The 13,343-nt window shown below is 35.4% G+C and overlaps 1 protein-coding gene across 1 annotated transcript in view; it reads left to right on the top strand.

The window, feature by feature from the left end:
- Positions 1 to 13,078, top strand: part of ADAM28 (ADAM metallopeptidase domain 28) — a 79,851-nt gene extending 66,773 nt beyond the window's left edge. The window contains exons 19-24 of the mRNA XM_036075075.2: positions 7,838 to 7,946; positions 8,886 to 8,964; positions 9,977 to 10,042; positions 10,563 to 10,628; positions 11,830 to 11,892; positions 12,443 to 13,078. Of these exons, the coding sequence (XP_035930968.2) occupies positions 7,838 to 7,946; positions 8,886 to 8,964; positions 9,977 to 10,042; positions 10,563 to 10,628; positions 11,830 to 11,892; positions 12,443 to 12,463 (404 nt within the window). The 3' untranslated portion in view covers positions 12,464 to 13,078. The remainder of the gene's footprint in view (positions 1 to 7,837; positions 7,947 to 8,885; positions 8,965 to 9,976; positions 10,043 to 10,562; positions 10,629 to 11,829; positions 11,893 to 12,442) is intronic.
- The last annotated feature ends 265 nt before the right edge of the window (positions 13,079 to 13,343 follow it).

Raw genomic sequence — 13,343 nt, 5'->3', positions numbered from 1 at the left:
AAATGAACTATTGGGACTTCATCAAGATAAAAAGCTTTCGCACAGCAAAAGAAACAGTCAACAAAACCAAAAGACAACCGACAGAATGGGAGAAGATATTTGCAAATGACATATCAGATAAAGGGCTAGTATCCAAAATCTATAAAGAACTTATCAAACTCAACACCCAAAGAACAAAGAATCAAATCAAGAAATGGGCAGAAGACATGAACAGACATTTTTCCAAAGAAGACATCCAAATGGCCAACAGACACATGAAAAAGTACTCAACATCACTCGGCATCAGGGAAATCCAAATCAAAACCTCAATGAGATACCATCTCACACCAGTCAGAATGGCTAAAATTAACAAGTCAGGAAATGACAGATGTTGGCAGGGATGCGGAGAAAGGGGAACCCTCCTACACTGTTGGTGGGAATGCAAGCTGGTGCAGCCACTCTGGAAAACAGTATGGAGGTTCCTCAAAAAGTTGAAAATAGAGCTACCATACAATCCAGCAATTGCACTACTGGGTATTTACCCCAAAGATACAAATGTAGGGATCCGAAGGGGTACGTGCACCCCAATGTTTATAGCAGCAATGTCCACAATAGCCAAACTATGGAAAGAGCCAAGATGTCCATCGACAGATAAATGGATAAAGAAGAAGTGGTATATATATACAATGGAATATTATGTAGCCATCAAAAGGAATGAGATCTTGCCATTTGCAACGACGTGGTTAGAACTGCAGGGTATTATGCTGAGCGAAATAAGTCAAAAATAGAAAGACATGCATCATATGACCTCACTGATATGAGGAATTCTTAATCTCAGGAAACAAACTGAGGGTTGCTGGAGTGGGGGGTGGGATGGGAGGGATGGGGTGACTGGGTGATAGACACTGGGGAGGGTATGTGCTCTGGTAAGCGCTGTGAATTGTGCAAGACTGTTGAATCTCAGATCTGTACCTCTGAAACAAATAATGCAATATATGTTAAGAAAAAAAAAAAAAAGAAAGTAGCAGGAGGGGATGAATGAAGGGGGGGAAATCCGAGGGGGGGACAAACCATGAGAGACGATGGACTCTGAAAAACAAACTGAGGGTTCTAGAGAGGAGGGGGGTGGGAGGATGGGTTAGCCTGGTGATGGGTATTAAAGAGGGCACATTCTGCATGGAGCACTGGGTGTTATGCACAAACAATGAATCATGGAACACTACATCTAAAACTAATGATGTAATGTATGGTGATTAACAGAACAATAAAAAATTTTAAAAAAATAAAAAAATAAAAATAAATAAATAAATTTATGTACTGGTAAAAAAAAAAATTTGTTGGTGATGGGTATTAAGGAGGGCATGTACTGCATGGAGAACTGAGTGTTATACAAAAACGAATCATGGATCACTACATCAAAAACTAATGATGTATTGTATGATGAGTAACATAATAAAATTAAATTAAATTAAAAAAAATTTGTTGGTTCTTTGCTAAACTTCCCAAGAAAGAATAGCATTTACTTCTGATGCTTGGACTATAATTTATTCTGTTTCTGTCTGCTTAAATCCCTTTACTTTCTTTCTGAAATTTCTAAAAGTTCTTTACTATTTTTCTAGTGCTCTATGATTTTATTACATATATATTTAAATATTAAATATATTATTACATTTATATAGACAAGCAAACACATGCACATATGCTACTTAGGTTGTGTTATCTGGTATTTGGATATGGTAGGGGAATAGACACATAAACATCAATCAACTACTTATTTAGAGAATTCTTTAATGGTTTAAACACTCACTAAAAATCCTTTTAAAATATGACTTCCCTCTTTTTGAACTCTATTTTTTTTTATAATATCTTGATTTGCTAAATCACTTCCATTAGTCATTTCTTCTTTCTTTTTGCATGAAACTTTCTATGTTGCATTTATAAGGATTTATTTTCACTGCTAAATAAAAAACATGAATAGATTGGATTGGATTAGATCTTTTGACTCACCGTTTTAATTTCATGACTCTCTCAAGAAGTAGATACTGATATTTAATGTTCAAAAACCGAGGCTACCCTGATTTTGCTTGTTGTTGTTGTGAAATAACCCTTTAAAAATCACTAGTTTATTTTCCCTTAAGTGTTCTTAGACTCTGAAACAAATAATACATTATATGTTAAAAAAAAAAAAAGAAGAAGAAGATAGCAGGAAGGGAAAAATGAAGAGGGGGAATCGGAGGGGGAGACAAACCATGACAGACTATGGACTCTGAAAAACAAACTGAGCGTTCTAGGGGGGAGGGGGGTTGGGGGATGGGTTAGCCTGGTGATGGGTATCAAAGAGGGCACGTACTGAATGGAGCACTGGGTGTTATACGCAAACAATGGATCATGGAACACTACATCGAAAACTAATGATGTAATGTATGGTGATTAACATAACATAATAATAAAAACAACAACAACAACAACAACAAAAGAATTGCTACTATATGAAAACTAATCATCATGCCATGCCTGGATGTTGTTTTCTTTTAATTATTTTGATTGTTAGTGAGTGAGGTCTTTCAAACTGAGGATTTGATTCTGTCTTCAGTACAAGGAATGATTCTGTTATTACAGATATTAAAATTGATTCTGTTCCACTTCTCTGGTTTCTAATTCAGAAATATAAATTATTTGTATCAAATATCTTGATTGTGTGGCTTTCTTGTTATCCTTTTTTGTCATTGTCTATCTCCTGTTATTTTGGGGAAAGTCTCTCAAAATTATTTTCTGTATCATAGAGTGAATTTTTGGCAATGTCAACCCTCCTATTTATTAGTTATAATGACATTCTAAAATGGTCAGTGGCATTTTTGTGTTTCTTTAAACCTCTTTCATACCACTCTATTGTCTTCTCTTATTTTGTATCTTCTTTAACAATCTATTTTCATTTTATTGAGAGTACCAAGCAGATGCCACCTTAAATTTACTTTGATTCTTTATAATTTTTTTTCTGAAAGCATATATTCTATATCTATTCTACTTCCACATATTATTTTAAACCTAATCTTTTAATGTTTTTATGTTCTTTCCCCCTTAATTACTTATCCTCCAATAAAGAAGAATCAATTCCAACACAAATTGTTAAAGTATTTCTTGAAAACTTTAAATCAAAGGACTGGTGATGGAAATATGCATTATGTGACATCAGATTTATATCTTAAGGGGATCAAGGAGGCAACTGGAGTGGTTCAGGATACAGATAGGGGACGTTTTTCTCTGAATAACTTGTTCTACTTGTTAAAGCCACTGTGTCAGGATTCAGCTTCATCCATCAGGTTTTCTTTTTGTTTCTGGACACTGTGTTGGTGAGTTTGGTCCCATTTGTGGCACTATTTCTGACCCAACCATCGAGGAAAACCTCCACCAGACTGGGGAAAATGCAGTAAGGTGTCCTGTCACCAAAAGGACAGACCGCAACAGATAGTATTCATGAAATCCAGGCTTATAATCAAAACTTGAATGAGAAAAATTACATTTCTATTTTCACTGAACTCTAACTAAAATTTAGAATTTTCTACAATTACAGGGATGTAAGGAAACAAGCCACAGTGGTATTAATTCTCATGACTGTGTCACCAATAGAAATTACACATTTTTACATCACATTGCAGTTGCTGCATAAATCCTTAAATGTCCTATATGTGTGTTTCTAGTTTGAAATTATAGTGGCTATTAATCCACTGTTAGGTCTTATAATTTAGGGGTTAAAAAAGAAGCATATATGTAACTATATCATAAATTCCTTTATAATATTTTGACAACTGTATTCTGACATAATTGGCTTCCTTTTAGTCCTATGCATTTAAAAGCATTCAGAGAAAGGGTTTATAGGCCTTATCAGATTTCCAAAATGATCTGTGGCACATAAAAGGTTAAGATCCCTGCTCTCTAGTATGGCCATACATAACCACAGGTTTTCAAGCTTCCTTAATTAAAACAATTTTTTGTAAAATTTATACAGAAAAACATATAAATAGATATATTACATGCATTGTTTGTATACATTTATAATATAACATATATATATATAATATAAATTACAAAATGAACATTCATACACTACAGTCTGGGCCAAGAAACAGAGCATTGCTAGCAGCCCAGGCATATTATCCCTTGGCTTCATCCCTGTCCTAATGTCCTCTCTCTCTCTAAGGGTTAATCATTAATGTGTCTTTTATTATAAACACTTTGTTACTTTTCTTCATGGTCTTCCTTTCCAAATACACATTCCTAATCAGTAGGTTCTGTTTTTAACTGTATATGTGTATGTGTGTGTATGTGTGTGTATATATATATATATATATATATACAAAATTATTGGTACTCATAGTCTTCTTTTCTCTATATTATGTTTTCAAGATCATCCATATTCTTATGGATGGAATTAGTTTATTTTTGCTATTGTGCATAATATCACAATTTTGTCATATATTGGTATAATATTGTGTGTATATGTTTCCTTTTTTTTTTTTTACTGCTTTTATGGATATTTCAGGACTATTTTGAGAAAAAATTTCTATAAATATTGTCATTCAAGTCTAATTTAACTAGATCATACCAAACTGTTTCCAGAGTGGCTGCACAATTTCACACTCCTAACAGCAGTGAATACAAGTTCCTATTGTTATACAATTTTAAGCCCTTTGACACTCGCAGATAGCAAATTTTATTCCTTCTGGTAAGTTAGTAGTGATAGCACATTGGGGTTTTAATTTGGTTTCTTTTTTTTTCTTAAAGATTTTATTTATTTATTTACCAGAGAGAGAGGGAGAGTGAGAGAGGGAGAGAGAGAGTGCAAGAGCACCAGCTGTGGGTGCGGCAGGCAGAGGGAGAAGCAGGCTCTCCGCTGAGCAGGGAGCCCGATGCGGAGCTCGATCCCAGGACCCTGGCATCATGACCTGAGCCGAAGGCAGACACTTAACCAACTGAGCCACCCGGGTGTCCCTTAATTTGCTTTTTATAACTAATAATAATAATAATAATAAAAGAATCTTTCCTTATTTGGGGGCCACTTGGATATTCTTTTCTGTGAAGTATTTGTTCAAACCTTTTTGTTTGTATTTCTATTGAGTTGTCTCCCCTCACTCACCCTTTTATTAACTTACATATGTTTTAATATATTTTTGATATAAGCTATTTTCAGTTATATATGTTGAAAGAACTTCCCTCCTGTGTTTCCTCACTCTCTTCATGATATCATGTGGTTAATGGAAGATTTTAATTTCAATGTAGTCAATTTTTTAATCATTCTCTTGATGGTTAGTTTTTTTTTTCCTTTGTGTGTCCTTTTCTAAGGAAATATTCCCTACCCTGAAGTTATGAATATATATCTGTATATTGTCTTCTAAAAGCATTCTGGTATTGTCTTTTCAAATTTAGGTCTATAATCTATCTGAAAATCTTTTGTGTATGATACAAATGTTTAATTTCATTTTCATCCCAGATAGATGCCCAATTGTCACATCATCATTCATATGATAGATCATCCTTCCCAAATGCAAGTGTTCACATATGTGTCTTTCTGGGATATCTATTCTTTTCTGGTGGTCCTATTTGACTGTCCTTTGTGCTAGTATGACACTTTTTTAAACTGTGTCTTTAGAATAATTTTGATATAGGCTGTTCTTTAACTTTGTTCTTCTTTAAGAATGATTTGGTTAGGGCGCCTGGGTGGCTCAGTTGGTTAAGCGACTGCCTTCGGCTCAGGTCATGATCCTGGAGTCCCGGGATCGAGTCCCACATCGGGCTCCCTGCTAGGGAGTCTGCTTCTCCCTCTGACCCTCCTCCCTCTCATGCTCTCTGTCTCTCATTCTCTCTCTCGCAAATAAATAAAATCGTAAAAAAAAAAAAAAAAAAAAAAGAATGATTTGGTTATTAGCTTTTTGTACTTTTACATATATTTTATAATCAGATTCTCAATTTATACACATAATTCCTGTTAGGATTTACATTTAACATAAACCACATCTATGATTTACTTGGGAGAATGAGTACATATAAAAAATATTGAATTCCTGGGGCGCCTGGGTGGCTCAGTTAGTGAAGTGTCTGACTCTTGATTTCAGCTCAGGTCATGATCTCAGGGTCATGGGATGGAGTTCCGTGTTGGGCTCTGCACTCAGCAGAGAGTCTGCTTGAGATTCTCTCTCTCCCCTCCCCCCTGCCCTCTCTCTCTCTCAAATAAATAAATAAATCTTTAAAAAAGTATTGATTTCCCTCTCTCTCTCTCTGTTTCTCTAACAAATAGATAAAATCTTTTAAAAAATTTAAAAAAAAAAAGGGGACGCCTGGGTGGCTCAGTCTGTTAAGCGTCTACCTTTGGCTCAGGTCATGATCCTGGGGTCCTGGGATCGAGTCCCACATCAGCTCCTTGCTCAGCAGGGATCCCGCTTCTCCCTCTGCCTGCCACTCCACCTTCTTGTGCTCTCTCTCTCTCTAACAAATAGATAAAATCTTAAAATAAGTAAAATAAATATTGATTTCCTAATCATTGACATGAAATATCTATCCATTTATTTGGTCTTTCTTAAAATTAGTTTTCCCCTATTTTTTTTTTTTTTTGGCAAAAATGTCTTAGTTGCTTTTAGTGGGAGAGTTGGTCAGAATTTCCCAGACTGTTACCAGAAACAGAAGAGCATACTTTCTCTTCAATTATTTCCATGTTAAACTGCATACCTCCTTCCTATCAATATTCCCCATCTGTCTTATACCTCAACTTTCTCTGCAGACCTTGTCCTTTCAAATAGGGGTATTTGTGAAGTCCAGTCAATTTCCTCTTTATTTCCTCTGATACCATGTTGCTCTTCTGAAAATGTAACTATTTTAGTGCCAGTATATTTTCTTTTTCATTCTGAATCTATCTATGCTATATTCAACTGAAATGCCTCAGAATTTTATTTCCTTTGGTTTTTTGGATAGGAATTGTTATGGAGGGGTGGAAAGTTTAGATGTTGTTATTATCTTAGAATTCTACTTCTGACATATCTGCCTCTATCTGCATGTATGCATGTTCATACTTGGGAACTTTTCCTGCATTATACCAAAATTAATCTTATTATTGCCTTGCTGATCTCTAATGAGAAAGCAGTAGTTGTTCTCATTGCTCTTCAAACTTGTACCTCCTGGTCTCTAAAATTTCAGATTATTATAAGAGAAATTAATATTTGACATAGCAAAAGATTGAAGTTACACTCATTACTTCAATGAGCAGTTAAAAGAGAAAATACCATATAGACACAGGAAATTTGTTCAAATTGGTCTGCAACTCACAGGGTCACATAATTTCTTTTCTGTCTGTAATAATTCCGAGATGGAGCAAACACCGGTAAAACACTCACCTGTGCCTCTATCTTCTTCATGTCTCCACTCCTCATTTGCTGCTGACACGAATATGATCACAAGGCTTCAATTTCTTTTCCTTTGTTTGATGCCAAGGCCAAATTTTAAAAATGTTTCACTCCTTTTCTTCCATCCTCCTCACTTCCTATTCTCTTTAAACTCCCAGCCTAACACTTTCCAGTTGTTACAAACATCATCCCTTCTAAGGATTCTCAGTAGTATGATGCTTTACCTACTTCATATGCAATGTTTTATATGGATTTTCCCCTTACTTCCTCTATCTACATAATACTACAACACTCATGATCAAAATGCATTTTCATTTTACTGACTATGAGAGATTTTCCAGGGAATGTGTGTTCTTTGGAGGAAAGGGTAGAATGGAGTTTGTGATCAATGAAGAAATAAGGACTAGAGTGATGCATATTTGTGAATTTCTCATACCCTTAACAGGTCTGGTTTCTCTTTGTTGCAGACTTCTCCATTGTGGTTGGGGTGCTGTTCCCTGTGGCCGTCATATCTGTGGTGGTTGCTATAGTAATCTGGCATGAAAGCACCAGAGGAAAGCAGAAGGAAGTTCAGAGGTAGCCTTCTATCTTGCTTTGGGGACTTTTTGACCTCTAATTTATTTTAAATTCAAGGATATGACCCAAATTCTCAAATTTAAGTAGTTTACTACAAATACTCAGAAATAAGTACAGATACATTTCTCTTGGACCAGAGGCTGGGTATCAGTTTTACTGGGAAATCCGTCACAGCAATACATGTATTGTTTTTATGTTGATTACTGTATTTATAATTAATAAAATGTTATAATAACTCTCATTAGTAAAGATTTTACACCCATTATAAGAATACACTATGTAACATTTATTGGTCATTATCTTTATGACAAGTGCGATGCTGAGTCTTTTTGTAATTCATTATGTCTAATCTTCACAAGAAATTTGTGAGGTAGTAACTATTATTTCCATTTTATAGATGAAAAGGTATTTTATATTAGTCCTTAACAACAGTCTTGCAAAATCAGGCACTTCACACTTATTCTTAAGTGGAAACAAAGGCTCAGAGGTTAACAAATATGTTCGAAGTCTTACCACTTAAGTTGTTGGAATCTTGATTTGCACCTACATTGGTTAATCTTTCAAACATGGTCTTGACAGTACAGTTATCTTTCTAGCCTTTGTTAAAGACTGACTTATTCACATATAATGGGTTTCCTAAATATTGAATGAATAAAATAAATCATTAATTAAATGAGATAGTGATTTAAATAAACACTGATTCAACACCATCATTATTAGGAATCAAGGCTCTGTAGAGAATCTAGAAGAAAATTAGTGGTGGTGATTATGAATTCCAGGACCAGGAGGCCTTAAGAATATCCTAGAGAGCAGAAGAAAGCCCAGTCAACGACCAAAGATGACACAATGGGCAAAGAAAATTATCAAGCTCCTTTCGAGTGTCCTCATCATGGTGAAGGAAATGTTAAGTCCTTTTATATGATATGCTTTCATATACAGGCCACTGTTTACTACTGGCACCAGGCCTCGCAGACAGAGGAGGAACCCACAGACGGTGAAGGATGTTCAGCCCCAAGAGGTGAACCATAGTTTATAGTGTGTTTGCCTCGGACGCCAGTTTGTGATTCTTTCATTGTCTTGTCCTGACCACCTACCTATCTGTCTTTCCTACTCAGCAGTGTTTTACAAATCCAGTCCACTAGTTAGTATGTAGCTAGAATTTGGGACTCTCTAACTACACATTTGGAAAATTCTCCTTTGCGTTTTTTTTTTAAGATTTTATTTATTTATTTGAGAGAGAAAGAGTGAGCAACAGAGAGAGAGAGAGGGGCAGAGAGCACAGCAGGGGGAGGGGCAGAGGGAGAAGCAGACTCCCCACTGAGCAGCGAGTCTGACATGGGGCTTGATCCCAGTACCCTAGGATCATGACCTGAGCTGAAGACAGATGCTTAACCGACTGAGCCACCCAGGCCCCCCTCCTTTGCTTTTTTTTTTAAGTGCAAAAGTGTCTTCCTAAAATGCAGAGGCTGCTTTGTTGAGGTTCACAAATGCAAAGAAAACAAAGAGAACAAGGAGAGCAGAGTCCAGATGTCTCTCTCTTTCTCTCCCTCTCTCTCCCTCCCCTGACCCTCCTCCATCTCTCTTCCCCTCTCTGTCCCCCTCCCTCCTCTCTTCTCTCTCTCTCTTCTTCCTTCTGTCTCTCTTTCTCTCTGACTCTAAGTTGATTCCTTTTTCCTTTTGCAAATGTCCCAATTAAGACAATAATACGTGTATTTGTATGACAATACATGTATACATGTGATATGTATAACCCTTAAAGCCCTAGCTGTGTCCTGCAAGTTTAGAAGTTTTAGCAGAGATTGGCTAATGGTAATGTCATTGGCAGTAATGTTTTTGATGGAGACGTACCTATCTCTGACAGCTCTGGATACAGCAGAATGCAGCCCCTGGACCGCTGTGATTTCCCATCCTATTTCTTGGTGTCATTGCAATTCTGATCTCCCATCTCTTGAAAGGACTGCTTATTTGGAAGTTGAACTTAGGAAACTGATCATTTCATTTAAAAATATTATTATTTTCTTTTTTTTTAGATGAGTCAGATGAAGCTCCATGAACCTGATCTGCCGGTAGAGAGCAATGAGCCTCCAGCTTCTTTCGTGAGTTAGCAACTTCTCTTAAATAGCACTTCCAATCAAATCTCAAGGAAATACTAGTAAGAGAGATAACCCACAATACCCAATTATTTCCTCAGAAGAATGTTAAAATCTTTGTGAATATTAATATAAAATACAGATTTCCCGGCAAAACTTTTTAAAATGCAAAATGTGAGAAGGTTTAACCTACCTATGTTTAACCCCTTAATCTGAATTACTGGGTCTGAAAAGCTGGTAACTTATTACAAGAAGAGTACCAATCTGCTTCATGGAGTGGCATCTCCATCATCCGTCTATTGGCACTGGCCTTATTTCTGAATTGTATATATATATATTATATATATATATATATGTAATATATATATATATGCCTAAATGAAAACACTTGAACTTACAGATTTAAACTATTTTCATGGGTAGGATCATGAGTTCTCCATTTCTGAAAATGATTTAAGCCTTTCCATTAAGCACGTCTGTTTTCAAGGCCCCATCTTTGAATTAATTTTATTTTACTTTTCATTAGCTAATTACAAAGCCAGATTTTCCACCACCACCGATTCCTACATCTGTGTCATCTTCTTCTTTCCTTGTAAGTATCAGGTAGTCACTAATAATTTTTTTTTTCCACTATATATTTTTTTTTATTTAAATTTTTTATTGTTATGTTAATCCCCATACATTACATCATTAGTTTTAGATATAGTGTTCCACGATTCATTGTTTGTGCATAACACCCAGTGCTCCATGCAGAACGTGCCCTCCTCAATACCCATCACCAGGCTAACCCATCCTCCCAACCCCCTCCCCTCTAGAACCCTCAGTTTGTTTTTCAGAGTCCATTGTCTCTCATGGTTCTTCTCCCCCTCCGATTTCCCCCCCTTCATTCTTCCCCTCCTGCTACATTCTTCTTCTTCTTGTCACTAATAATTTTTTAAATGTCTTTTGTGCCCCATGTGGGTAGTGTCTCTAAATCTATAGATTCTTTCTCACGATACATGCTCCCTAGGCCAACCTGAGATATTGTAGCACATAGGTTTATCTGAGAAAGCAAGGCCTACTTACTATCTATAAATTAGTATGGGTATTAATTTTTTATTATTAAAAATATTTCTGTTACATAATCATCAAGAAATGATAAATAGTTTTTATTATTAAAAATAGTTCTGTTACATAATCATCAAGAAATGGCAAATAGTTTTGCTCTAGGAGATAAACAGTCTCCTTTCTAGATGCTTATTTTGGAGAATATAAAATTTTATTATATATTTTACTTTTTAATTTAATATAGATAGAATAAGGCCTATATTAGCTACAGTTTTCTATAGAAGGTGGGATATGAAAAACAGACCATATGTAGGCAAACCTGGAATAAAAGTTAGGCACTTAAGAAGTAAAAGGTAGAATTCATTCACTCAGTAATTACTGAGCATGTTTCTTCATACTTGGTACTCTGTTGTGGGTAAATGAGAAAGAACTAAAATTAAAGTCACTTTTTCAAGAATGTTTACATTTTTACTGTGAAAACAAGTCATATGTGTATAGAGCGCTTAATCCCTCACATATTTTTTTGTGCCAAAGTATGTGATACCTATGAAAAGAATGTGGTAAAGGGGAAAATGAATGGACTCAGAGTAGTTGAAGTAGGAGAAAGATCCATTGGGTAAGTGGTTGAAATTTGAACTAGAGTGATGGGGAGGTAAGGGATGATTTAAATAAGGAAATAAATATGCCTAGGATTGGGAAAGAATAGCATTTCTAATGACCTACTATTATTTTTGTCTCTAATATAGCATAATGCCACAAAAGTACTTCCCTCTACTGTTTTTAAGGATAAAATAATGTCAACACCTAAGGTAAGAGATCCATAGGCAAACGACTGTAATCTTGTCACACTCCCACTGTCAAGGAGAGAAGTTCTAATTGTGTCTTCCTAGAAGATGTTCACTAAGAACAGTATCTGTATGATTATAGGGTGGGAGCAGAGATATGTCTTCCTTCCTAGTGTGGTCAAAACCAAGAGGAAGAAGATGGAGGGGTTTTAGCTAGAAAGTGATGATGATCCCAATATTCTTTATTTTCTCAGAAATATTCCCCAGGGAAGTGAGATAGAAAACATCTCCCATAGGATAATCCCCCAGTGTCTCATAACTCTTCTCTTGATCCCTCACCTTCTCCATATTACACCAATTAGTCAGATGGACATTTGGATCCCAGTGTGGTGTTTTTCTCATATTCTTTTCCTGCCTTCCCATGTTTGCACTCCTTCACTGCGGTATATCAAATGATCTATAAAATAGGAAGTGTGACTACACAGAATTTACTTTAACTTCTTAATAGTTCAAAGTTATAGAATATCTAAGTTTTAGAATTAAATAGATCATTTAAGAACTTTGTCTTTTTCAGGGTTCCAATCCAGAAGTCTGAAGCATCAACTAAGCAAGGATGGGTGGGGTAATGATCTACTTGGAAGATTGGATAATCTGGATGGAAGAGAAATATACTTACTTCCTCCTTATTATTTGCTCTTGATACTCAAGATGTTAACATATCTTGATTCATGTTGTACTTTGAGGAGACTAAACAAAAATTTTCAAGAGAGACACTCTTGAGAATCTTTGTATGAATTTACAATTTCTATCTTCCATACTCATGGGAAAGAAGAGGACTCTAAACAAACAGCTGTGGATCTGAAATCTCTAATTAGGTGACTTTCTTAGACAACCCTCCTTTTCTTACTATGACGTTGACTAATATTTCCTCAAATATTTTGAACATCTTGATTTTCTCATTTAGTAAGAAGTAATTTACCCTCTAATTAAAACAAAGAAACAAAAAAATCCCCAGGAAATCACAGGAAACTGGGAGGGATGGAAGAAAATCATATGTTTCTCATTAGATGACTAGCAGCATCTTGACTGTTTTAACCATAAACCTGTCAAATTAGAACTGTAAGAACAAAATTATGTAAACAATCTCTGATTTATATAACATCTTTTTCCTACATTATCTTTTGCAATCCTTATTAGCTGTGTCATTTGAAGTTTGCTACAAGTGAATAAAACTTTATTAATTAAATATTTTTCACAAAAATTTGTACAATTCAGTTACCTGCAAGCTTAAAGTGAACTTTACTTTCTAAGTAGAGAAAGTTTTATTTACATAAATTAATAGCATAAACCAGAGGCTGTCAACTGGTAGCTTGCCAGACATATCTGGACTACAGATTTAATTTATTTGGCCGGGATGATTTTGGTCATAAAGTATTTTAAAATGTTTTGAATTTACTGTCAATATTTAAAAATTG

The sequence above is a fragment of the Halichoerus grypus genome, chromosome 3 (assembly GCF_964656455.1).
Source record: "Halichoerus grypus chromosome 3, mHalGry1.hap1.1, whole genome shotgun sequence".
In the NCBI taxonomy this organism is placed as follows: domain Eukaryota; kingdom Metazoa; phylum Chordata; class Mammalia; order Carnivora; family Phocidae; genus Halichoerus; species Halichoerus grypus.
This window is presented reverse-complemented; position numbering and strand designations above follow the sequence as displayed.